The 23,426-nt window shown below is 53.1% G+C and overlaps 1 protein-coding gene across 6 annotated transcripts in view; it reads left to right on the forward strand.

Annotated features, from left to right (window-relative positions):
- The window catches only part of SULF2 (sulfatase 2), a 142,867-nt gene that overhangs the window by 104,007 nt on the left and 15,434 nt on the right, over window positions 1-23,426 (forward strand). For all 6 annotated transcript variants that reach the window (XM_082361165.1, XM_082361168.1, XM_082361164.1 and 3 more), the window contains exons 5-11: window positions 730-899; window positions 5,580-5,730; window positions 6,953-7,128; window positions 11,304-11,432; window positions 12,869-12,925; window positions 14,130-14,259; window positions 16,127-16,319. In XM_082361165.1, the coding sequence (XP_082217291.1) occupies window positions 730-899; window positions 5,580-5,730; window positions 6,953-7,128; window positions 11,304-11,432; window positions 12,869-12,925; window positions 14,130-14,259; window positions 16,127-16,319 (1,006 nt within the window). The remainder of the gene's footprint in view (window positions 1-729; window positions 900-5,579; window positions 5,731-6,952; window positions 7,129-11,303; window positions 11,433-12,868; window positions 12,926-14,129; window positions 14,260-16,126; window positions 16,320-23,426) is intronic.

The raw sequence follows: 23,426 nt of genomic DNA on the forward strand, positions 1-23,426 counted from the left end.
GAGGCCCTCCCTGATTGCCCCAGCTAAAGTATTCCTCCCACCCCAGGTTCCAGTTACTCTTTGCCACATTTTGTCTTATTTCCTTCTTCTGTCACACCTCGTCACTATCTTGGCTCTTCGTTTATATGTTCGTCTGCTCCCGCCCCCAGTACAGACCCTCCAAGATTGCAGGGATGTATCCACCCTGCATGATGGTATCTCTGGAGCCTTGAAAAGACTTCAGGCTTAAGGACCAAGACTCAGGAGGCCTGGCTGCAACATTTATCAGCTGTGTGACATTAGGCAATTCACTTAACTTTTCTGGGCCTTCATTTCCTGTTCTGGAAAACAGGGTTTATCATCAGACCTACATTCTAGGGCTATATAAGAGTTAAACAAGCTAATACATGTAAACACAGAACAATTGCTGGAGCACCATAAGCACTCAATGGTGTTAGCTATTATTATTTTAAGATCTATCACGAATGAATGACAAATTGTAATTCCTCTCCCATCCTCCCTAACCCCTTCTCTGCTTTTCTTTTCTGTTGTGCATAACATCATTTGACATTCCCTGTTTTACTTGCTTGTTTATTGTCTGTTTGCCCCTAGACCGTCGGCTCCGCGAGGGATTGTCTATTTTGGTCACTGCTGTGTCCCCGATGCCCGGCATGGTGCCTGGCCCATGGCAGGCACTCAGCGCGGATGCCCAGCTCCTCACACCTTCTCCTGTCTCTCCCCACCCCCCAGGACTACCTGACAGACCTGATCACCAACGACAGCGTGAGCTTCTTCCGTACATCCAAGAAGATGTACCCGCACAGGCCCGTTCTCATGGTCATCAGCCACGCAGCCCCTCACGGCCCCGAGGACTCGGCCCCCCAGTACTCAAGCCTCTTCCCCAACGCGTCTCAGCACATGTAAGCTTCGGGGTGCTGCCTGCAGAGCTGCTGGGTGGCACGAAGGTGGGAGGGTCAGGCTCGGTCACAGTGAGGTAATGACAGAGACAAGGCTGCCTCTTGTCTCTAATCCTCCCGGTTTAAAGAAGCCAGGGACACACAGCTGATCTCTGAGGAAACTGGGATACAGACCCAGTAACAACAACCCAAAGCAGGCAACAAGAGTTTTTATAACTTGGGACCCACATCCTCCCACCGAGAGGTCTGTGGATAGAACAGCATTTCAGGTGTATACCCGTATAATAGTTTTCCTTTGCAATCTGTGTATTTTATTTTGCACATTTTAAAACACTTTTGAGAAGGGGTCCTTAGCTTCATCAGACTACTAATATATTCACAGCCTTTATATAAGCTGTTGACTCCATGGCAGGCTCTGTGCTAAGCCCTGTGCGTTGCACTGAATCCCTGAATATTCCCAGTGACCCTTGGTGTATCAGTTATCTATTGCTGCATAACAAGTTACCCCAAAGTTGAGCAGCTTAAAACACCAACGCATATTACCACACAGTGTCTGTGAGTCAGGAATCTGGGAGTGGCCTATCTGGAAGGTTCTAGCTCAGGGTCTCCCGAGGTTGTGAAAAAGGTGTCAGCTGGGGCTGCTGCCACCTGAGGCTTGCCTGGGGCTCACTCACACGGCTGCCCTTCAACCAGCAGATCTCGCCATAGGGCTGATGCAGTCTTTTATAACCTAATCTCGAAGTGACACACCATCTCTCCCACATTCTATTGGTTACACAGACCAGTGCTCCTACAATATGGGAGGGGTACAGGTGTGTGATTACCAGGAAGTGGGGGCTATTGAGGGCTCTCTTGGAGGCTGCTTGTCACACTTGGTATTCCCATTTTACCAATGGGAAAACCGAGGCACAGAGAGGTAAGGTAACTTCCCTAAGGTCACCCAGCTGGTAAATGGCAGAGCTCGAATTCAAATCCGGCACCCATTCCCGCCTCCCATCTCTCTGCCCACCCCTCCAGTCCTCCTCCCTCCAGCTGGCTAGTAAATCTTTCTGGAAAGTTCTTCTGCTTTTCTCTGCCTCAGACCGCCTCCTGCTTAGCAGCGATACTCAGCAGCCCTTGCTGTGACATTGGGGCGACAAGGACTGGGCAATTTGGAGTCCGCCTGAATATTCCGGGTGTTTAACTTTCATTGCAATCAGAATGCGTTGCCCTCCTCAACCCCCTTGCCGTGATTACTCTCTGAGGGCGCCCAGAGTGGCTCCGAGAGGATGAGGCCGTGCGTTCACCTGCTGACCCCCTGGTCTTTGGGGAGCAGGATGTGACAGATGGTGGAGAACCGCATTCCAGGGGCTGCGGCACTGCCTCTCTGCACATCTGCCGTGGCTGCGCCCCACCCCAGCCCACTCCTCCTGCCTGAGGGGCCAGCCTCCCGCCCTCACCCACAGCCCACCTTTGAGGGAGGGGGCATGTGGCCAACTCGGTCCCCCTAAGGGAGGAGCCGCGGAGTGGGGGAAGGTACACTTTGCTTCTGCAACGTCTCCTCTAAAAGGGGTGCTGGCACCCCGCCCCCCAGCGGCCCTGGAGTTGCATGATGAGATGGTTTGACATTGCCTGCTCATTTATTTTCCCTTTGAAATGAAAATTATAGAAATTGAACGTGAGCAACGCCTGCTGCCATTACTTACCCAGAGCACCCCCTGTGCCTTATTAGGGGTGTGTTTGAAAGGCTCTCTTATCTCTGGGGTATAATCATTTTCAAAACAAAACCCAAAACCAGAAAGTTCTGCAGCTGGGATGTTTAATTATGACAGTCAGGGGGCTGAGGAGGGGACAGAGTTCCAGATCTTTCTATCACGAGACTCCTGTCAGAGACTCTCACCCCATCAAGCCTTGTGCCATGTTCTCAGGCTGGGCTTGTGGGTTCTGAAAAATGCTGCTCATTGCGATGTGGTCCCACTCCACCAGCCCAGGGCCCCATCCACCCCCCAGCCATCTCCGTACACACACAAAGATGCAAACAGATGCACGCAGACACACACAAACACATACACACACACAGATACAGACACAAGTACGCAAAGATACAAATAGATACATACAGATATATATACACAGATAACACAAATGCACACAAACACAGACACACAGAACACAGATACAGACACAAACACAAAGATACAAATAAATACACAGATACACAGACATATATAGACACACAAATGCACATACAAACACAGGCATATACATGCAAGCACATATACGGACACACAGATACAGACACATACACACAGATATGCAGACATACACAGAAACACACAAACACACATAGATACAAAGATACAAGCACATATGCACACACACAGATACACAAACGCACATAAAGATAAACACAGGTGCAAACACAGATACACACAAACATGAAGATATACAACCATACAGACACGCACGCACAGAAACATACACAGACACACAAACGTACACAGAGACACACACAGACAAAAGACACATAGGCACACACACCCACAGCCCCCAGAGCTTCCTCTGAAGCGTGGCATCTGAATGGGTTCACGGGCCTCTCCCTTTATCACGCCTGGAGCCAGGCCCGAGCTCACATCCTTGGGGTGGGGCTGGGAGCCAGGGTTCCTGCCCCTCGGCCTCCAGACACACGACGGGAGGGGCCGGAAGGGCCCCCAGCCCAAGAGGGGATGTTATCCTTCAGGCCGGTTGTGAACAAGCAGACATTCCTCGGATTCTTGAGGAGGTGAGGGTTTCAACTCTTTGTTCAGCAGGCATCTGGGTTCACGAGAAAATGTGACACCATCCGGAGGTAGCAGGGGGAGGCTGGCCTCAAGCAGGGGACCAGCAGGCCGGCCTCGGCCCCAAGCAGGACCCCAGGCTCCGCAGCCTGCTGGCCTCCAGATCGTGCTCGAAAGACGCCTCCAGAGAAAAGGCCTCCGAAATCAGACTCTTGACAGACTCACCCCTCCCTGTTCTCAAGGGCAGACACCAGCCCAGGAGAATCTTAAGAGATTCAGGGATGATTGCTCAAAATTACATCCTGAATCCGGGCCCCTGGGGCCACGGGAGCAATTTTCCCAAAACCCCCAACAGCCCCGAGGGCATCTCTTTGTGCAGCCCCTGGCCCAGCAGCACCCCTCCAGCTCCTCGGTGGGGGAGAGCGGCGAGGGGGCGTGGCCCTGCTCCTGGGATGTTCTACACGAGGGTCAGGCCCTAAGCCGGCCCACAGGAGAGAGCGGCGTTTCTCATAATCAAAGGAGGCCGCGGGCCAGGCTTGGATTTAGCGGCAGGAGACCAGCCAGAAACTCAAAGCAAAGTCCAGAAGGAATCTTATGACTCACCCCCGCTCTACATAGCAACGGTCTCCATAGCTATCAGGCTGCACCACAAGCTGCAGTGTCCTTCCTTCTTCCCCGGGGAGGGAGGGGCTGAGGTCCTGATGGAGGAAGGGAGTCTGGGGCCCTTCTACCCTCCCCCATGCCCCGCAGCCCTTGCCCCCTGAAGAGCCATCTCGAAAAGCTTTTTGTCTTCAAGCAGTGGAAACTTCCTCTCTTTGCAGCTTTGCCTGGGGAGGGGGTGGGTAAGACCTGAGGGGAACCTGACCCTCGAGGATCATCAGACCCAGTGCGAGGGATGCCCATGCCTTGTGGGGTTTCCCACTCCTGGAGCTCAAACCCCAGCTCTGCCTTTGGCAAGTCTGTCCCCTCACTGAGCCTCCGTGTCCCCATTTCTCACGCAAGGAGAAGGAAAGCACCAGCTCCTAGTTCTGTTCTTCTGAGTATTAAATGAGATGATGTAGGCAAACCCTTCCGGGTGTGGCCAGCGCGTGGTCAGTGCTCATTCGGGGCTGGTCAAAGATTACCATGTATTTGTTCGTTTATCATTAGGCATCACAGCTGACCCCACAGCAGAAGTCACGGAGGCCAGTGGCTCCACCGTCCACTCAGTGAGACCATGGGCAGGTCTCGGAACAACTCTGACCCCGTTTCCTCTTTTGTAAATGGGAAATTAAACCACGCGGGAAGAATAGCTGTGACAGCAAAGTCAGAGAATGTGGCGTGTCCCAAATGGACACATTCAGGCACCATCCTCACAGTTTTGCCTATTATGAACGTAATTTTTAACCAGTTTCCTTTTTTTTTTAACCAAAATCTATTGCAAAAGGAAATTCGGTAGTCACGCCTTAATTAACCACAATGACTGTCACTTGCCATCTACCCAAGGTAACTGGCAAGTAAATGCAATGCTATTAAATCAGAGTTGGGTGCTGTGCCCACAGGAGGCCCTCTCCTTCTTTCAAAAGGGAGGCGAGCAAATTCTAGAGAGGTGCTGAGGAGAGCCCAGCACAGACTGAGACTTTGGCCTTGATGTGATGGGTGTGCTGACCGGGCTTAAATGGGAGGGACGTTCTCCCTTTGGGGCTCCAGGTTATCTACGGCTGTGCCCCCCAGTCTTCCCACGTTCATGCCCTGCACGTGGAGAGATGCTGACCTAACGTGGGGCAGAGCCCCCGACGCGCTGGCGTCCAGATGGGGGCGGTTTCACCCTGAGCTGCAGCCCCAGCGCTGGGAGGCTGCTCCCCTGAGGCGTGGGGGGACCTGGGGGCGGGGCCCAGGTACCCCCCCACCCGGCCTGACCTGATCTCTGTGCCTGTCTGCCCGCCAGCACCCCGAGCTACAACTATGCACCCAACCCCGACAAGCACTGGATCATGCGCTACACGGGGCCCATGAAGCCCATCCACATGCAGTTCACCAACATGCTGCAGCGGAAGCGCCTGCAGACCCTCCTGTCCGTGGATGACTCCATGGAGACGGTAGGCTGCCCCCCTCCTGAGCGTTCTCCCAGCCACGCCAGGCCCGCAGCCTCCCTGCCCTTCCCCCCCCACCCCCACCCCGCCGAGCATCATGAGCTGGAGAGGAATGGAAACAGAGGCAGAGGGAAAAGGCACCGTTCAAGGCCAGGGAAACAACTCTGAGCAATCCAGACGAAACCCCTGCCCTCAGGGAACTTGTATTCCAGCTCTGATCTGTTCACTATAGTAGCCACGTGCAGCTACGTACATTTTTTAACAGCTTTATGGGTATATGATTCACATACCACAGAGCTCACCCAATTCAAGTGTATGTTTCAGTGCTTCTCATATGTTTGCAGGGTTGTACGATCATCACCACAGTCAATTTTAGAAGTTTCATCACCCCAGAGAGAAAACCCGCAGCCCTTAGCCATTACCCCAAACTCCCCTCACCCCTCCGCCTTAGCCAACTGCTCATGTACTTTGTGTCTCTGTGGATTCTGGACATTTCATATAAGAGGAGTCCTACAATATGTGGTTTTTTGGATCTGGCTTCTTTCACTCAGTATGATGATTTCAAGGTTCATCCAGGTGGTAGCATGTTCAGTGCTTCATTTTTTTTTTTAATTGCTAAATAATACTCCATTGCATGGATATATTTTTTAAATTTTATCCATGACCATTTAAATTCAGTAAAATACAATGAAATTTCAAATTTAGTTTCTCAGGTGCACTGGCCACGTTTGAAGTGCTGAATAACCAAGTGTGGCTGGTGCCGTAGGTGTCAACGTTGCCAGCGTGGCCGAAAGTTCTGTTGGACAGCACTGTTGTAGATCACAGACTCCTGCCCCAGGCCATTCATTCATTCACTAATTCACTCATTCACCCAACAGCATTTGTTGAGTGCCAGCACACATGGGACACAGCAGGGAACAAAAATGACAGAAGTCCCTGCCCTGATGGGGCGTACATTCTAATGCAGGGACACAGCCCACGCATAAGTAGAAGAGAGAGAGGTGAGAAGTGCTGGGAAGACAAGTAAAGGGGGACAGGAGGTGGGGAGGCTACAGTGATGCATGGGTCAGCCCCAGGGGCCCCGCCGAGAGGTGACAGTTGAGCGAAGACCCGAAGCGGGAGGGACAGGGGCCTGAGACCCCAGCACAGCATCGTGTTTTGGGACAGTGGGCCGGGCGCACTGCCCGCCTTCCCTCCGCATGTCCTCACCACCCCGCCTGCGTTTCAGATTTACAACATGCTGGTGGAGACGGGTGAGCTGGACAACACGTATATCGTGTACACCGCCGACCACGGCTACCACATCGGCCAGTTCGGCCTGGTGAAAGGAAAGTCCATGCCCTACGAGTTCGACATCAGGGTCCCGTTCTACGTTAGGGGCCCCAACGTGGAGGCTGGCTCGCTGTAAGTGCATCACCCACCCCTCCCCGGCGCCCCAAAGTCCCAGGGAGGCCTCCAGGCTCCGCTGGCACCCGGATGGGCCAGCAGCAGGCAGCTCAGCGGGCGGCCCCGAGCCACTCCCCGGGGCGGCACACGATTCAGGCAGGTGGACCTCGGTGCCGAGCGAAATGGTGATGATGTCACCCGGGGAGGACTGCATACCCCTCTACTGGGGAAGGAGAGGCCAGGAGCTGTTAGCACCTGTGAAAACAGACTGTCCGTGGTGGGCACTGTGCCAGGGAATCGGGGACCTGGACTGTGTATGTGTCACCGCCAGGGCATGGGGGTGCCACCTCGACTTCTGTCTGGCCCGAGCGGTCTTTGGGTCTGGGGGTTGTCAGGGAGGAGCCCGGCCACCTCGGCCCCGGGCGGCGTCATCCGCTGAGATCAGCTGAGCCAGCTCGGCCACAGCGCTAAGGGAAGCAGCCTCCCCCATCCTTCCTCGAGGGCCACGTGGGCCCTTGGCCAGCATTGTCCTTGGGTTAACCTTTGAAATGACATGTTCTGGCAGCAAAAATGCCATGTCTGGGGCAGGGAGAGGTAGAAAGGCCAGGAATCGTAGCAGCAGCAGCCTCGGATCAGCCCAGACGTGATGGAGACCAACTCGAAGGTGTTTTGAAATGCAGATAAATCACCGTTCAGGTGCTCATCAGGTCTGACTTCCATCTGAGCCGAGAACACACACAGGCACTGACTCAGCTTGCTTCAGAATTCCTCCCGAAAGGGCATTGGTGGTGCCATCTTAGGACCAAGATGTTCCCACCGCCTGGGATGTTTGGTGGAAATTCCAGAAGGCAGACAGTGTGAGCTCTAGCCCAGCCTCATCACTGTTCCTCTGCCAACTTCATCAAATCCCTGCCTGTCTGGATTTCAGGGTCCCCGCCTATAATAATAGCTATTATAAGGATAGCTGTGCTGATATAGTGCTTATTCTTCAGGCTTTGGTCTAAGCACTTATATCCAGGTAATCCACTTACGCATGACAACAACCCTATAAGGTAGATGCTAGTATTGTCCCTGTTTTAAACGCAAGGAAACAGAGGCACAGGTTAAGTTGCCTGAGTTACATGGCACAGGAGGGAAGGAGCTGGAATTCGTCTCAAAACCGGGACTTTGATATTTGTAAATGTTTTTCCTTTTTAGGTAAGAATATATATGACCATTAAAGTCACTGGGATTATTTGCTTTCAAAAAGCGAAGGTGGACAGAACTATAATCCAGCATCTTTTATTGTATTGGTCAGCCTCAGAGTCTGTGATCTGGTTCTTAGGACCCAAAACCACAGAGAAAGAGAGTGCTAATGTCAGACTTGGGGCTGACAGCCAGGACTCCTTGAGTTGTGAACGGAAATGACTCTCAAAATGAACAAGGCAAATAAAATAAGATATGAGGAATGCAGTCACTAAAGTAACTGGAAAGTCCAAGGTTAGCGCTGGCTTCAGGTATGGCGGGATCCAGCAGTCACACAATGACAACAGGAAGCTCTCATTTTCCATCTCAGTCCTGCATCCTCTGAATTGGCTTCATTCTCAGGCCAGCGTTTCTCTCATGGTGGCAGGGTCACCACAGCCCCAGACTTTTAGGCCATTCAGCTTGGGAAACCAAACAGTGGTTTGAACAGAAGCCCTGAGGCAGACTCTCACTGCCCTGACTGGTCACGTGTCCATCCCCGAGCCAGTCACTGTAGCCAGGGTAATAGAAAACCTTGTGTGACCAGGTTGAGTACATCAGGTGGTGAAATCTGAATGGGGCCAGGTAGTTCCTGCAGAACTGGAAACTGTTCCCACCAAGCAAGGTGTGGGTGCTGGGTGGGAAAAGCAGTCCTGTCCATCCCACCCAGCCTGGGGGCAGCAGGACCCGTGGACGACCTCAGGTCAATCCAGCTGCTAGTTGCCAACATTCACCCTGGTGCCCCCTCAACCAACGGACTTTTCCAGCTCCCTCCTCCTGCCTGATTAAGTGGTCATGCCTCTTGCTAGCTTCAAGCCCCTCCACCAGGCAGTTTCACCCACCTTCCCCAGCCTCACCCCCATGACCACCCCAGTGTCGCAGGAATGGGGACCCCTTCCAGAACCCAAGAGTGGGCTCTTGTCTAACACTCAGAAATGAATTGTCTAAGGAGACACAGGTGCTGACAAAGCAAGAGACTTTATTGGAAACTGGCGCCCAGGCAGAGAGCATCAGGGTCAGGGACTCCAGGAGGACTGCTCTGCCACGTGGCTCACAGTCTGGGGTTGTATGGTAATGGGGTTAGTTTCCGGGTTGTCTCTGGCCAATCATTCTGACGCAGGGGGTCCTTCCTGGTGGCCCGCACATTGCTCAGCCAAGGTAGATTCTAGCGAGAAGGATTCTGGGAGGTTGGTAGGACACATGGACTGGCATCTCCTCCCTCCTTTTGACCTTTCCCGAATTCTTCTGATTGGTGGTAGCTTGTCAGTTCCGCGTTCCTTACCAGGACGTCCTGCTGTAAGATAACTCATGCAAGTGGTTACTACCGTTCCTGGCCAGGACGGGCGGTTTCAGTCAGTGGTTCCCCTGAAACCAGCACACCTGACTACCTGTCCAGTGTTCACAAGGTGCTGGGCTAGGGAGAGAGAGGAAGTGAAAGACATCCGAAACCCTCGGACCCAGGCCCTGACCCCCAACCCCAGGGAACCAGACAGGGGCAGGGAGGGCACTGTGCCACCTTGATGGACAGTGTGTCCATGCGGCCATGATCCATCCAGCCGGTGCAGGCCCCGTGCCGGGCACAGCCTTAAAGTCACTTACCACCATGTCGGGAACACCCCAGGTGGAAACAGGACACAGGAAAAGTGACAGATGCATGGCAGCGGTAAATAACAAAACTCACTTGACTAACACTTACTGAGCACCTACTGTGTTCTTTAAGTGTAAAAGTACTACAGATAGAGAAGTGAACAAGACAGACAAAAACGTCTGCCTTCCCATTAGATTCTAATTGGGCAATAGACAACCAGATAAATGAGTAAAATAATATAGTAAAATGCGAGGGTGACAAGGCTTCAGGAGCAAGACAGAGCAAAGAAGGGGCAGAGCATGGGGAGGGATGCAGTTCTAAATGGGGTCCTCAGGAAGGGCCTTGTGTCAGTAATCTGTGCTGTGTAACAAATTACTAGAAACTTAGCAACTGAAAGCAACACACGTGCTTTATCTCAGAGTTTCTGTGGGTCAGAAGTCTAGGCGTAGCTTAGGTTGGTCCTCTGCTTAGGCTGAAATTAAGGCATCAGCCAAGGCTGCTGTCTCATCTGGAGGCTCAACTGGGGAAGGACCTGTTTCCCCACTCCGGGGGCTGTTCAAGTGCAAACAAAGGACTTGAACTCACACAGCCTGCCTCTCGGAGTATTCAGCAGGCATCCTTGCTGGGGTGAATTTATGGCAGCTTTCTTTTTCAAAGCCAGCCAGGGGAGACAAAGAAATGAGGGAGGGACAGCTAACAAGACAGAGTCGTCTGTCATGTGACATCACCTCGGTCTGACATCCCATCACCTTTGCCATGTTCTAGCGGTTTGGCTCACCTTCAAGGGGAGGGGATCACAGGGAGGTGTGAACCCCAGAGCATGGGGACCTTGGGGCCACTTGGTAATCGTTGAGGGAAGAACTAAAGGTGGTGAGTGAGAGTGCTCACTGGAGTCTGGAAGAAGAACATTCCGGGCAGAGGGGACACAAGGACAGAGGCCCTGAGGCCAGACTGTTCTTGGCCTTCTAGGAACAGCAAGGGGGCCAGTGTTTGCCTCAGAGTTTCAGAGAAGGGTCCGGGGGAAGATCAAGGATTTGGGGTGTGTCTTCAAGGAAGGTGTCCTTTGTTCAGAGAGTGGGGTCAGAGAGGGCATTCCTGGCAGAAGAAACAGACAAGCAGAAGCCAGCTGGGGCCTGTGAAGTGCAGCCCCTGTGGTGGTGTGGAGGGCACAGAAGGTTAGGGGTGGGGTTTAGCTGAATTGGGGGCACAGAGGGGAGCTTTGAGGGCCGAGGTGCAGGAGAGTGACACGATCAATGGCAGCTTTCCCACCTTCAGGGCGTCAGCCCCTGGTGATCTCCATCCCTCAGGCTGCCCCTCTCCCGAGGGAGGCTGGGTCATCACTACCCAGGTGACTAAGTCCTGCTCTCCATGCCTCCCTCAGGAATCCCCACATTGTCCTCAACATTGACCTGGCCCCCACCATCCTGGACATCGCAGGACTGGACATCCCCTCGGATATGGACGGGAAATCCATCCTCAAGCTGCTGGACACAGAGCGGCCGGCAAATCGGTGAGGGGCCGGGGTGGGTGCTGGGGTACCGGGCATCCCAACTATATGAACTCATGGCCAAGACATGTGGGTCTGAGAGGGGGGTATTTCCAAGGTCGGGAGCTGGGGTTCTAGAGCCCCCCATCCTGACCACTTAACCTGCTGTGGGAGAGAAGGAAGCCCCCTCTCTAAGAGTCCACCTTCCCAGCTGGAATGTGGCCACGGTGACCAGTCGAGGACCCTCCAGAGCTAAAACTGTATAAAACTTGAAAAAATAACAACAGCAGTTAACACTAATTAAGCACGTACTGTATGCCAGGCCTTTGCTATGCTTTGTAGGGGATTTTATCGTTTTGATCTTCACAGTAACGCAGTGAGGTAGGCATTATTATGATCCCATCTTAACCAATTTGGAAATTGAATCCAGAGAAGTCAAGTGACTTGTCAGAGGTCTCTTGGCAGGTCTGGACCCAACTCCGGGCATTCAGCCTCTAGGCTACAGGCTAGAGTCTCTTAATCACCATGCTCTAAGGCCGGATGGTATGATGGGAACATATTCCTAGGTGTCCTGGAGGCAGAAAAACGAACAGTGATGGTGAGCAAAAACTAGGTGGGAAGGTGAGTTGAGTCTGGCTGGGACAGGAAAGGAGAAGGACACTGTCACTGCTGTGGCAGCAGCGACATCTAGTGGCCACCAGTGTTACTGCCCACTGAGTTAGCCTCACAGCACTGATGCAGCCTCCAGCTTGTATCTCCTGCAGCTCAGCGGGTCCAGCCCTGATGGGCACTGTCAGTCCACATCCGATTGTCCTGTAGGGGGAACCACCTCTGTTGAGCCTCCTCCCTCTGACTAGAAGGTGTTATGAGCTGTAAGAGTACAAAATGGGCATGTTTTGGGGGGCGGGGGCACTGGGTTGGGAGCCAGGACACCTGGGAGTCAGGTGCAGGATGGAAGCTTCCTCTCTCAGCCTGAGGACCCATCTGGGAAATGGAAATGATAGAGTGAAACTACATGAAATGCACACTTAAATTACACAAATCCAACTACAAAGGATCAAAGGGAAAAAAATCCTACCAAAACACAATGTAATTAACCTGAAGTCAGGACAAGTTGCATCTGGTGCTGAACTAAAGGGGAAGCAATCTCTTCCAGCACCGGGGAACTGTTGGACTTCCTGGGAGGCACGGAGACACACACACACACGACTATGTGTGACTTAGAGCAACTGTGACCTGGGTCATTTCTGCCCCATGTACCTTCAGACCCAGGTCTCTGGGGAAATACAGCTCTGCCCTGGGGGGTGTGAGCATCCCCTGCTCGCCCCAACTGCCCCCCGGGTCTGTGCTGATTGTGAATCAAGGCTGGCTCTGAGCACCATCCCTGCCTCTGGGAGGACAGAGGGACACATGAGCCCCCCACATTGATGAGGAGATGGAAGTGTGCTTTTTTCCCCCAGGTTTCACTTGAAAAAGAAGATGAGGGTCTGGCGGGACTCCTTCCTGGTGGAGAGAGGGTGAGTGCCAGGGCCTGGAGGAGCCGCCCCAGGACATTTGAGCTGAGCAGCACCCGGGCAACCCCCATCAGCCCCGTCCCAGGAAGCGCCTGGTAGCCCCACCTGCACCCATGATATTAAAGATCTCACTGTCGAGGGCAGGAGGGATCCCACTGCTATGATGACACCTTCCACCAGGGGCTGGGAATCTGTGTCCACAGCCTCCTGTACACAGGGAAGCCCGTTCGCTTTTCCTATGGTTGACATAGAATTTGCATCTGGAGGCCACCTGTATCCTTCAGACACATTTTGTCCTGTCTGTATAATGTCTCACATGCTTTTTAACTTATTGCCAACTCATGTAATTTGGGAGGAATTTTATAAAATCCCCATTTCCTTTTATTTCTTTTTTTGAATTTTTGAATTTTATTTTATTTATTTTTTTATACAGCAGGTTCTTATTAGTCATCCATTTTATACACATCAGTGTATACATGTCAATCCCAATCTCCCAATTCATCACACACACACCCCTGCCGCTTTCCCCCCTTGGTGTCCATACGTTTGTTCTCTGCATCTGTGTCTCAATTTCTGCCCTGCAAACTGGTTCATCTGTACCATTTTTCTAGGTTCCACATACATGCGTTAATATACGATATCTGTTTTTCTCTTTCTGACTTACTTCGCTCTGTATGACAGTCTCTAGATCCATCCACGTCTCTACAAATGACCCAATTTCATTCCTTTTTCTGGCTGAGTAATATTCCATTGTATATATGTACCACAACTTCTTTATCCATTCGTCTGTCGATGGGCATTTAGGTTGCTTCCATGACCTGGCTATTGTAAATAGTGCTGCAATGAACATTGGAGTGCATGTGTCTTTTTGAATTATGGTTTTCTCTGGGTATATGCCCAGTAGTGGGATTGCTGGGTCGTACGGTAATTCTGTTTTTAGTTTTTTAAGGAACCTCCATACTGTTCTCCATAGTGGCTGTATCAGTTTACATTCCCACCAACAGTGCAAGAGGGTTCCCTTTCCTCCACACCCTCTCCAGCATTTGTTGTTTGTAGAAAATCCCCATTTCTTAAGTCTGTTGACAATCAGAAGATGTGGCCCGGCTGGACCTGCATCCTCCATGGTGACCCTACACCAGGGCTGAGCGGGGCCGTGCACTCCTCCGGAGCTGGGCGGCCAGCCCCACTTCCGCTCTCTGCCCCACAGCAAACTGCTCCACAAGAGGGACAGTGACAAGGTGGATGCCCCGGAGGAGAACTTCCTGCCCAAGTACCAGCGCGTGAAAGACCTGTGTCAGCGGGCCGAGTACCAGACCGCGTGTGAGCAGCTGGGGCAGGTGAGGATGGTCGGCTGGTGCCCTGGGGCTGGGGGTGGTACCCCTCCCATCCCTTCCTCCCTCCCAGTGGCCACCCCGGCTAACCACGACCCAGGCCTGCTCCTCGGCCTTCAGACCAGCGGAGCCAGTGGGGCCAGTGCCCCTGCCGATGTGTGAGACGCAGGGTGATGCCAGGTGGTACAGGCGACACTCAGAAAGTTCTTCCAATCCTGCTCACATCAGAGGCAAAGTCTCCTGTGGGTGCACGTGTGTCTTTAGCTGCTGTGACTCATGCCCGATCCCTCTTGAACAAAGACATAGCCAACCTCTGCACAATATTTATAAAGTTAAATAACCATTTCCATTGTATTCACTCTCCCAGAGTATCATTGTGGCTGGTTTTCCGCTTATATAGGAATAATAGGGAATTACCTTTTTAAGTAAATAAGTTTAAGTTTTAAAAATGTGAATTGATTTCAAGAGAAATATTAAGGAAATTATAATCCAAATAGTATTTAGAGGTAGCAGAAACTGGGACTGATGTTTCGGAGAGTCTGAACTAGGATCTTCTGAGGCCTGGGAGGCCAAGGTGGGCTCTGGAGAGGAGAGGGGAGGGGTGGGGGCAGAGCCTTGCAAAGAGGGACCCAAGCAGGAGGCGCGGTTCGGAGGTTGCGGGGAGGGGAGGGCCGACGAGCAAGCAGGGCAGACAGGAGGTGCTTCCCTGCCTCGGTCTGCGAGCTGGGACTTCGAGCTCGTCCACGGCGGCTCAGGCCTGAAGATGCATGCCCGTTTCACCAGTAAGAATAAGTGAAACCAGGGCCTCCACGTTCCATTTCTCATTAACAGACCAAGGCTGCCAAGGCCAGGGCATGAGCTGGGTGGGTCTCACAGGCTGCATCTAGGCAGCTCTGTCTTATCACTAGACTCAGAATTAGCACCCGCCTGTCCTCGTGGCTGTGCCCCCCCGGCCGCCCAGCATTTGTTCACAACCCCCGACCCCTCCCCGTGCTCTGGAGGGCATCTTGTCTGGGAAGTACCCGTCTGTGCCACTGAGCGAGAGCTTTGGGTTACATTGGAGCAGCGTTCAGTGCTGCCTCTGTAGCCGGGCACGGTTCCAGGCACTGGGGCAGCAACAGCCTCAGACGCCCTGGACAGAAAGCCCTGCCCTCCTGAGCTGATGATCTGGGCAGATCCCAGAAGTGGTTCCGATTTCAGTGCTGAGCTACAAGAAATGAGCCGACGAGACCAAGGGGCCTTTTGTCCCCCTGGGATTGTTGTCGAATCCCCCTGCTGGCCCATCGCCCCCCGCTCCCTGCAGATTGAGGGTCTGGCCGTCCCAGGAAGGGGAGAGGGCAACCCACCGGGGGTGGGTTGGGGGCCTAGACTGGCAGCGGAGGCATTGAGCCATAGCCCCCAGACTTACAGCTCTAGGTCCTCCAGGACCCCAGCCCAGCCCAGACATTCACCTGCCGGCAGATGCAGTCACGGCCCTGCTCAACTGCCCTCCCTCCCCCAGCCCCCCAGCCCCAGCGCCACTGCCCGTCTCATGCTGCACCTTCCAGGAAGGCCCTTCCCTGCACACGAGCCATGCCCTCCGGCCCCGGAGCTGCTCTCGGAGGGGCCTCCCTGTGACTGGGCTCACCCTCACCCTCAGCCACAGCGCATCACCCTGGGTACTGTTTCTGTGCTCCTCCCACAGTGGACAGGTGTCCATCCGTGATGGAGCAGCTCGTTCCAATCACAGAGCCCGTTTGAGCCCACGTCCAGCTAAGGCCGCTAGAGGGAGGTCTCGGGGTGGGCGGGAACGGTGGGGCAGCCGCCAGTTAGGAGAAGCGGCCGAGCGGGCTGGCCCAGGCCCGGGAGGCTGAGGCCCCGGTGTGTCTTGCAGAAGTGGCAGTGCGTGGAGGACGCCTCGGGGAAGCTGAAGCTGCACAAGTGCAAGGGCCCCGCGCGGCCCGGGGGTAGGGCCCTCTCCAACCTGGTGCCCAAGTACTACGCACAGGGCGGCGAGGCCTGCGTCTGCGACAGCGGGGATGAGCAGCTGAGCCTGTCCGGACGCCGGAAGAAGCTCTTCAAGAAGAGTACGCAGGACGGGAGGGGAGGGGATGGGAGGGGAGGGACCGCACCGGGGCAGCCCGATTAGTTCATTCACACAAATCCACATCCACCCCTCTCCTCTCGATGCACCCATCCCAGGGGGCAGAGAGTGATAAAGAAGGAAGGTAAGCTGACTGTGTCCAGGGCCAAGAAGAGCAGGACCATAAAGTGAGGAGAGAGGGATGCGGCCCCGGGCCAGGGGGTGGGGCCCCTCTGGGACCAGAAGGAATCCCCCAGAGGGTTTTGAGCAGAGGAGCCAGGGTCGGGTCTGTGTTTTCAAAGGATCCCTCCAGCTGCACTCCAGGCACTGGACCGGTTCACTTGCAAAGTGGCACAAAATTTCGAGTCACCCAACATGCAGGCTCCCAGCCGAGGTCGAGCCAAGGTGACGCTATGCCTTCACCTTTCAGCCCTCATGTCTATTTAGTGTCATGTTTGTGGTATTTCCTACCTTTTGGCGGTGACGTCCCTATCTAAAATGGCCCCAAGGTGGCGCTGACATCCTGTGTTGGGACCCCAAGCCCAGGGCGGCTGTGATGTGCTTTATGGAGGGGAACACGTAAGTGAGAACGCTTCGTTCAGGCACGAGTCTTGGTGCTGCTGCCGTGAGTTCAATGTCGGTGAATCAACACATGCGTTAAATTGGGTGTCTTTATTTTTTTTTTAATTTATTTACTTATTTATTTATTTATTTTTGGCTGCATTGGGTCTTCGTTGCTGTGTGTGGGCTTTCTCTAGTTGTGGCAAGCAGGGGCTACTCTTCGTTGCAGTGCACAGGCCTATCACTGGCCGTGTGATGGCTTCTCTTGTTGCGGAGCACAGGCTCTAGGCGCGTGGGCTCAGTAGTTGTGGCACGTGGGCTCAGTAGTTGTGGCGCTCAGGCTCAGTAGTTGTGGCGCACGGGCTTAGTTGCTCCGCGGCATGTGGGATCTTCCCAGGCCAGGGCTCAAACCCGTGTCCCTTGCATTGGCAGGCAGATTCTTAACCACTGCGCCACCAGGGAAGCCCAAATCGGGTGTCTTTAAACAGACATGACAGAGACACACATGCAGTAAGACCCGGTACTGATGGTGGACAAGCGTGTTGTGACCTGAAGCTCGCAGGAATCTTACCCCGTATTTCCCCCAGGAGCACTGGTTCCATACTCGCTAGTTCAGCATCAAGTTGATGCTATAGAACAGGACCACCGCAAATAACGGGAATCGACTATACAGTTGACCCCGAACAATGCAGGTTTGAACTCCACAGGTCCACTTGCACATGGATATTCTTTGATAGAAAATACTACAGTTCTCCACTGTCTGTGGTTGGTTAAATCCACAGATGCAGAGAAACCACGGATACGGGGGGCTGACTATAAGTTATACACAGATGAACCCCACGTTGTTCAAGGGTCAACTGTACTTTGGAGGGAGGAAGAGCCCCCCATCCCAACTGGAGAAGCTGCCTTAACCTTCACCCCTCCCCCCAGCAGGGGCTGAAGAAGGACAGAAAGTTAGAAAACCAGCAAGCAGAGGAGGGGAAGGGGGAAGTCCTGTGGACCTGGCTGCAAGACTCAGCTGTCACACTGGGTAGTCGTGACCCCATTCTGAGGGTCAGCTCCCCTGGGAAGCACGCTCCCTGCCAAACGTTCAAATAAGGATGCGCCTGGGCTTTGAGGATGCTTGGCAGGTTTCTGGGTGCCAAGGGCTCCGTGTCAGTGAGATCCAGTCCCCTGGCTAGAATGTCTTGCTCCCTGACCTAATGGGAGCCAAAGCCTAATTCGAGGTTTTAGTTCTGTTTTCTTTCATTGTGGTACAGTATGCATTATCTAACGTTTACCGTCTTAACCGTTTCTAACTGTAGAGTTCAGTGGCTTTAAGTACATTGACATCGTTGTGCAACCATCACCACCGTCCATCTCCAGAGCTCTCTTTATCTGGCAAAACTGAAACTCAGTACCCATTAAACAACAACTCCCCATCATCCCTCCCCTGGCAACCACCCCTCTGCTTTCTCTGAATTTGACTGTTCTAGGTACTTCATGTAAGCAGAATCATGCACCATTTGTCCTCTTGTGACTGCCTTACTTCACATGGCATAATGTCCTCAAGGTTCATCCTTGTTGTAGCCTGTGTCAGAATTCCCTTCTTTTTTCAGGCTGAATCAGATTCCCTTGTAGCCTAATTAGAGACTGGGTGTCTGGCGACAGGCTGAGGTCTCTTCCTGTCTTTGCAGAGGATACAGAGCAGGTGTGTCTCCATAACAAGCCCGCTGCTGCCTCAAGTGGTGCATCCCCAACTGATGGTCCTCCATTATGATTCCTCGCAAGCTGATTAGTAACTACTAAGCTAATCTTTTTTTAGCGGATAAAATGATTGGTTGAATTACACAGCTAAATAACATCTTGCTTCAGCACATGGCACACTGGGTAATGGTTAAGTTAAGACAAGAACTTGCGACTCAGTTAAGCCTTTTTGTTTTTCCTATTAATTCTTAGAGGAGAGAAAAATGCACCTAAATAACTGAGACTCGGCTCAACCCAGGCCCTCCCCTGAGGACGGTGTGACATCACAGCCCCGTCTGATATGCCCCTCACAGCATCCTGGGAGCAAGGCGAGGGTGTTTCCTTACAGCAGACGGGAAAGACCAGCTCACACGGCCGCCGGGGGGACTTGGGCCCCGTCGCCTGGCCCAACATTCTTCCTCCTGCGCGTGCCTGCCAGCAAGAGGGTCTCTGTCACTCCTTTCTGAGCAGCCAGCCTAGAGCGGGGGTTTTCAACGGGGGGCGAGTTTGCCCCCCAGGGACACTTGGCCGCGTGGTGACATGTCTGCCTGTCGTAACCGTGTGTGATGGGCAGCGGGAGGGGTGCCCCTGGCATCCCGGGAGTGGAAGCTGTGGGCACTGCTAAGCATCCTGCGACGTACAGGTCAGCCTCCCGCAGCCGAGATTTATCCGGCCCCAGAGTGGTGCCGGTTGTGAGGTTGAGACGCCCCGGCCCAGAGCAGCTCAGACCCCGGCTCAGCCTAACCCACTGGGGTGTGGGCTGTGGGGTGAGGATGCAGGTAGAGCAGCCAACCCAGAACAGAGGGGAGACCCAGGACCCAGGGGGAGGAGATGAGGACCCGGGGGATGGGTCCACGTGGCCGGTGTTTATTCATTTCTTCTCCCAACAAATCCGCAAGCCCTGCCATATGCCAGCTGCTGAGGTTACAGAGGTGAACTTGAGAGACACGGATCGGACCTCGTGGGTGAGGCCAGGTGTCAGCAAGTTAACAAAGTGGGAAGATCACTTCCCTGGGTGCAAAATGCATGGAGGAAATGAAACAGTGGTGTGACCAGGTAGAGAGGGGCGGCAGCTGTAGGATGGGTGGTCGGTTGACATTTAAACGAGAGCCAAGTATGTAGAAGGAACAGGCCATGTGACTAGCAGAGGGGAAGTGCTCTAAGTCACGGGAAGAGGAAGCACAAAGTTCCTGTGGGTCCCACCCCAGAGAGCAGGCCACACTGCCTCGGGCTTCCCAGGCCTGGGGAGGTGGGAGGGCCCAGCTGTGACCTTGGGCGAGGATGTCACAGCTGCAGTGTCCCTAACTAGCAGAGCAGCTGCTGGATGCCAGCTTCCAGGTGCTGAAATATTTAGCAGGTCTGTTTCATGTCAAACTCCAAAGAGCCCTGGAAGGCAGGTATCATCATGAGAACACAGCTGCTTGGAAATTAACTCACTTGCCTGTGCGTTGGCTCAGGATTTGCACTCAGGCAATCAGAGTCCAGAGCCTCAGCTCTTTTTTTTTTTTTTTTTTAATTTATTTATTTATTTATTTTTGGCTGTGTTGGGTCCTCGTTGCTGCACGCGGGCTTTCTGTAGTTGCGGCGAGCAGGGGCTACTCTTCGTTGAGGTGTGCGGGCTTCTCATTGCAGTGGCTTCTCTTGTTGCGGAGCACGGATTCTAGGCGCACAGGCTTCAGTAGTTGCGGCACGCAGGCTCAGTAGTTGTGGCTCACGGGCTCTAGAGCGCAGGCTCAGTAGCTGTGGCGCAAGGGCTTAGTTGCTCCGCGGCATGTGGGATCTTCCCGGACCGGGGCTCAAACCCGTGTCCCCTGCATTGGCAGGAGGATTCTTAACCACTGCGCCACCAGGGAAGCCCCCAGAGCCTCAGCTCTTGGCCACTGGGTTAGGAAGTGCCCTGTTCCCAGTACATGTGGTAGGGAGGGCACCTCCAGGATCCTGGAAACAAAGACACCTAGGGTGACAAGGAGAGCAAGTGGTGTGGCTTCAGTCCCGGAAAAGGTGTACACCAGGGCTGGCAGGCTTTTGCTGTAAAGGGCCAGAGAGTAAATATTTGAGGCTGTGGGAGCTAAACAATCTTTTCCATCACTGTGGCAAGAAAACAGCCAAGGACTCTGCAAATGGTTTAGAGTAACTTATGTACAAAATCAGGCAGAGGGCAGGATTGGGCCTGGAGGCCATAGTTTGGGGACCCCTGGGTGCATGGCTGGGGGGGTGGAGAACTCCAGAGCAAGCAACACAAAGGAGCGGAAAGAACCCGCTGGACCTGCTTCCTGGCCCCCTTGGGCAGGTGTGACCTCCTCCCGCAGGGAGATCAGCTCAGTACTGTGTGCGTTTCGGGCCCGGGCACTGTGGCTTCACGGAGACTGAACTCAGGGAGGAAAAAGCCAAGGAGAAAGCTGCCCGGAGTCAGAAAAGGCCCAAGGCTTTGTCAGAGAAATGCCTCTCCTGGACCTGGACCCCCAGATCCTTTGGCCCATGAGACTCTGATACAAGGAGGAAAGGTACAAGCAACCGCCCCGGGGTCGGGGGGTTGGGGGATGTGGAGCAAGGCCAGATCCTGGAGCCCTGGCCTGGGCCATGCGGAAGAGGGAACCCCTTCCTCCCTTCTTGGGCCCCACCACCCGGCCTCCAGCCAGTCCTCGACGTTTGGTCGCCACCTGGTGGTCATAGGAGCCCAGCAGAAACCCGGCTCCAGGCCTTGCTCCAAAAACAGATGGATGTTTCAGGACAGCGGGGTTACAGACTTGAGGCAGGCCTGGGTCAGACCTAAAATGGAAGCAGGAGCGGGGACTGTGGCCAAACGGGAAACACTCTGCCCCGTCGGAAGAGGCAGCACATCAGCTCCTGCCCCGCCATCCACGCTGCCGGTGGGCCCGGTGTAGGCGGCACATCTCCCGTTTTCTCTTCAGAAGCTAGAAATCTGTGCTCCTCCGTGACCACCCTCCCCCAACCCCATTTTTCTGAAGTGTTAGCAACTTGATCAATTTTGTCTTTTCATATACAGAAGATACAAGAGATCTGGGCTCTGACTTGAGCCTGTGTTGAGAGGGGGAAATTTACCCCCTGCCCCTCTCGAGTTCTCTTGGCCAGTCAGATAATTAACTTGACACAAGACAGATGAACAGGAGAAAAAAATTAATTCATACACAGAGGTCTCATAGAAATGGGACCCCAGAGCGACCAAAGCAGGTTGTTTACACATCATTTTTAGACAAGGAAACAATTATTTGTGAATATTTTAGGAGCAAAGGGGCTGGTACTTGGGGCAGCAGACTAGTGAAGGAGTAAAGTTAGTTTATACGGATTTCTTAGCCTTGAATTCCCTGACTCTGCTGATGAGGATGCTTTCTCTTCTCCTGGTATAGGGAAGGGACCTTCACGTGGGAGATTTATTTCCCACTTTTAGGGGGGAAAGAGGAGGGTCAGTGTTTTTTTATGTTTTCTATGGCCACCAGCTGTTTCTTAAGTACCTTTAATTCAAAAGAACCAATATGCCATTGTGGCATATCTTGGGGTGACCTGCTCTGAGCCCCAACCGTTCCCTCCTCTAAAATTGACCAGGAAGTTTCACATTTTAAAAGCAGGGTTGGTGGCCATGGAGAGAGAAGTCAGGTTAGGAGCTAAGTGCTAAGAGCTCTGCGAAGGGAGAAAAGAAGAGAGATTAGAATGAGGATGAACAAACAAAAGAACAAACCGAAGCCCCTTCTCCAGCCCCATTAAACCAGTCCCCAGTCCTGGTGTAGGTCAGTTCAATAAAATGGCCACGCTTCCCTCCACTGATGGAAAGAGTTAACCTTCTCTTTTACTAGAGGTAAGGTGGGCACTCCTTGTCCCGTTTGGGTTACACAGGAGCAGTGTTTTCACCAGTGGTACACAGGCTCCTTGCTGAGCTCCTTTAAAGCTCGGTTCTGTCACTGAGCCAAGGAAGTCCAGATTTCTGGTCCACCCATATATATAGTGTGGTATTGGGCAGCTTAATCAGGGGAGCAGCTGTAATACCCCAAGTTGTGCAAGGGTGGCTGGTGAGCCACCCAGGACACTTGGTGAGTTGGCAGATGTTTATACTAAAAAGGGTAGTGCCAGGGTCACCTCCAGTCTCCATGAGAGGTTTGAAGATGCCACCTGTGGAATCAAACCCCTGAGTGTGACTGCAGTACTGTCCTGGCCTGTCACCCAGGAAAGGTCCAGTGTTTGTTTTCAATGCAAAGGGAAATTTTTCACCTATTGTTTTTAGCCTGGGCGAGGGACAGCCCTTGAGCTTCTATAGAGGTTTTCCGGAGCCCCGATGACCCCCCCAGAAGGAGAGAGAGAGCGATGTTTTTCGGTCGTGGAGACCATTCCCTGTCATTGAACCAACTTCTGTACCGAGTCCACAGTGCGCACATTGGCAGGAACGCAGACCAGCTCAGGGGCACTTGTACCGTCTAGATGTTGACACAACCAACAGTCAGACTGATTGATTGACATGGCCAGGCATTGGTAAACCGGCACAACGGGGTGTTTGGTTTATGCCTGACCTGTTGACAAAGTAAAGGTTACTAAGCAAGACACAGGTTGAAAAGGAGCCCATAGTGGAGACTTTTAGAGGGGAAGTAGGCTAGATAGACAAGCACTCTCCGCTCAGCCTCCTGATAATGATAATGAATGTGGGAAAGTGGTCATTAGTAAGAGAAGGTGCATGTTTGTTTGTTTGTTTAGCGTGTGAATATGTAGGGAGTCTTAAAGGGGGGGGATAGGTAAAAACGAAGTTTTTTAAATTTATTTTATTGAAGTATAATTGATTTACAATGTTGTGTTAATTTCTGCTGTACAGGAAAGTGAT

Source organism: Balaenoptera borealis (assembly GCF_965194805.1).
Source record: "Balaenoptera borealis genome assembly, chromosome: 16".
NCBI lineage: Eukaryota > Metazoa > Chordata > Mammalia > Artiodactyla > Balaenopteridae > Balaenoptera > Balaenoptera borealis.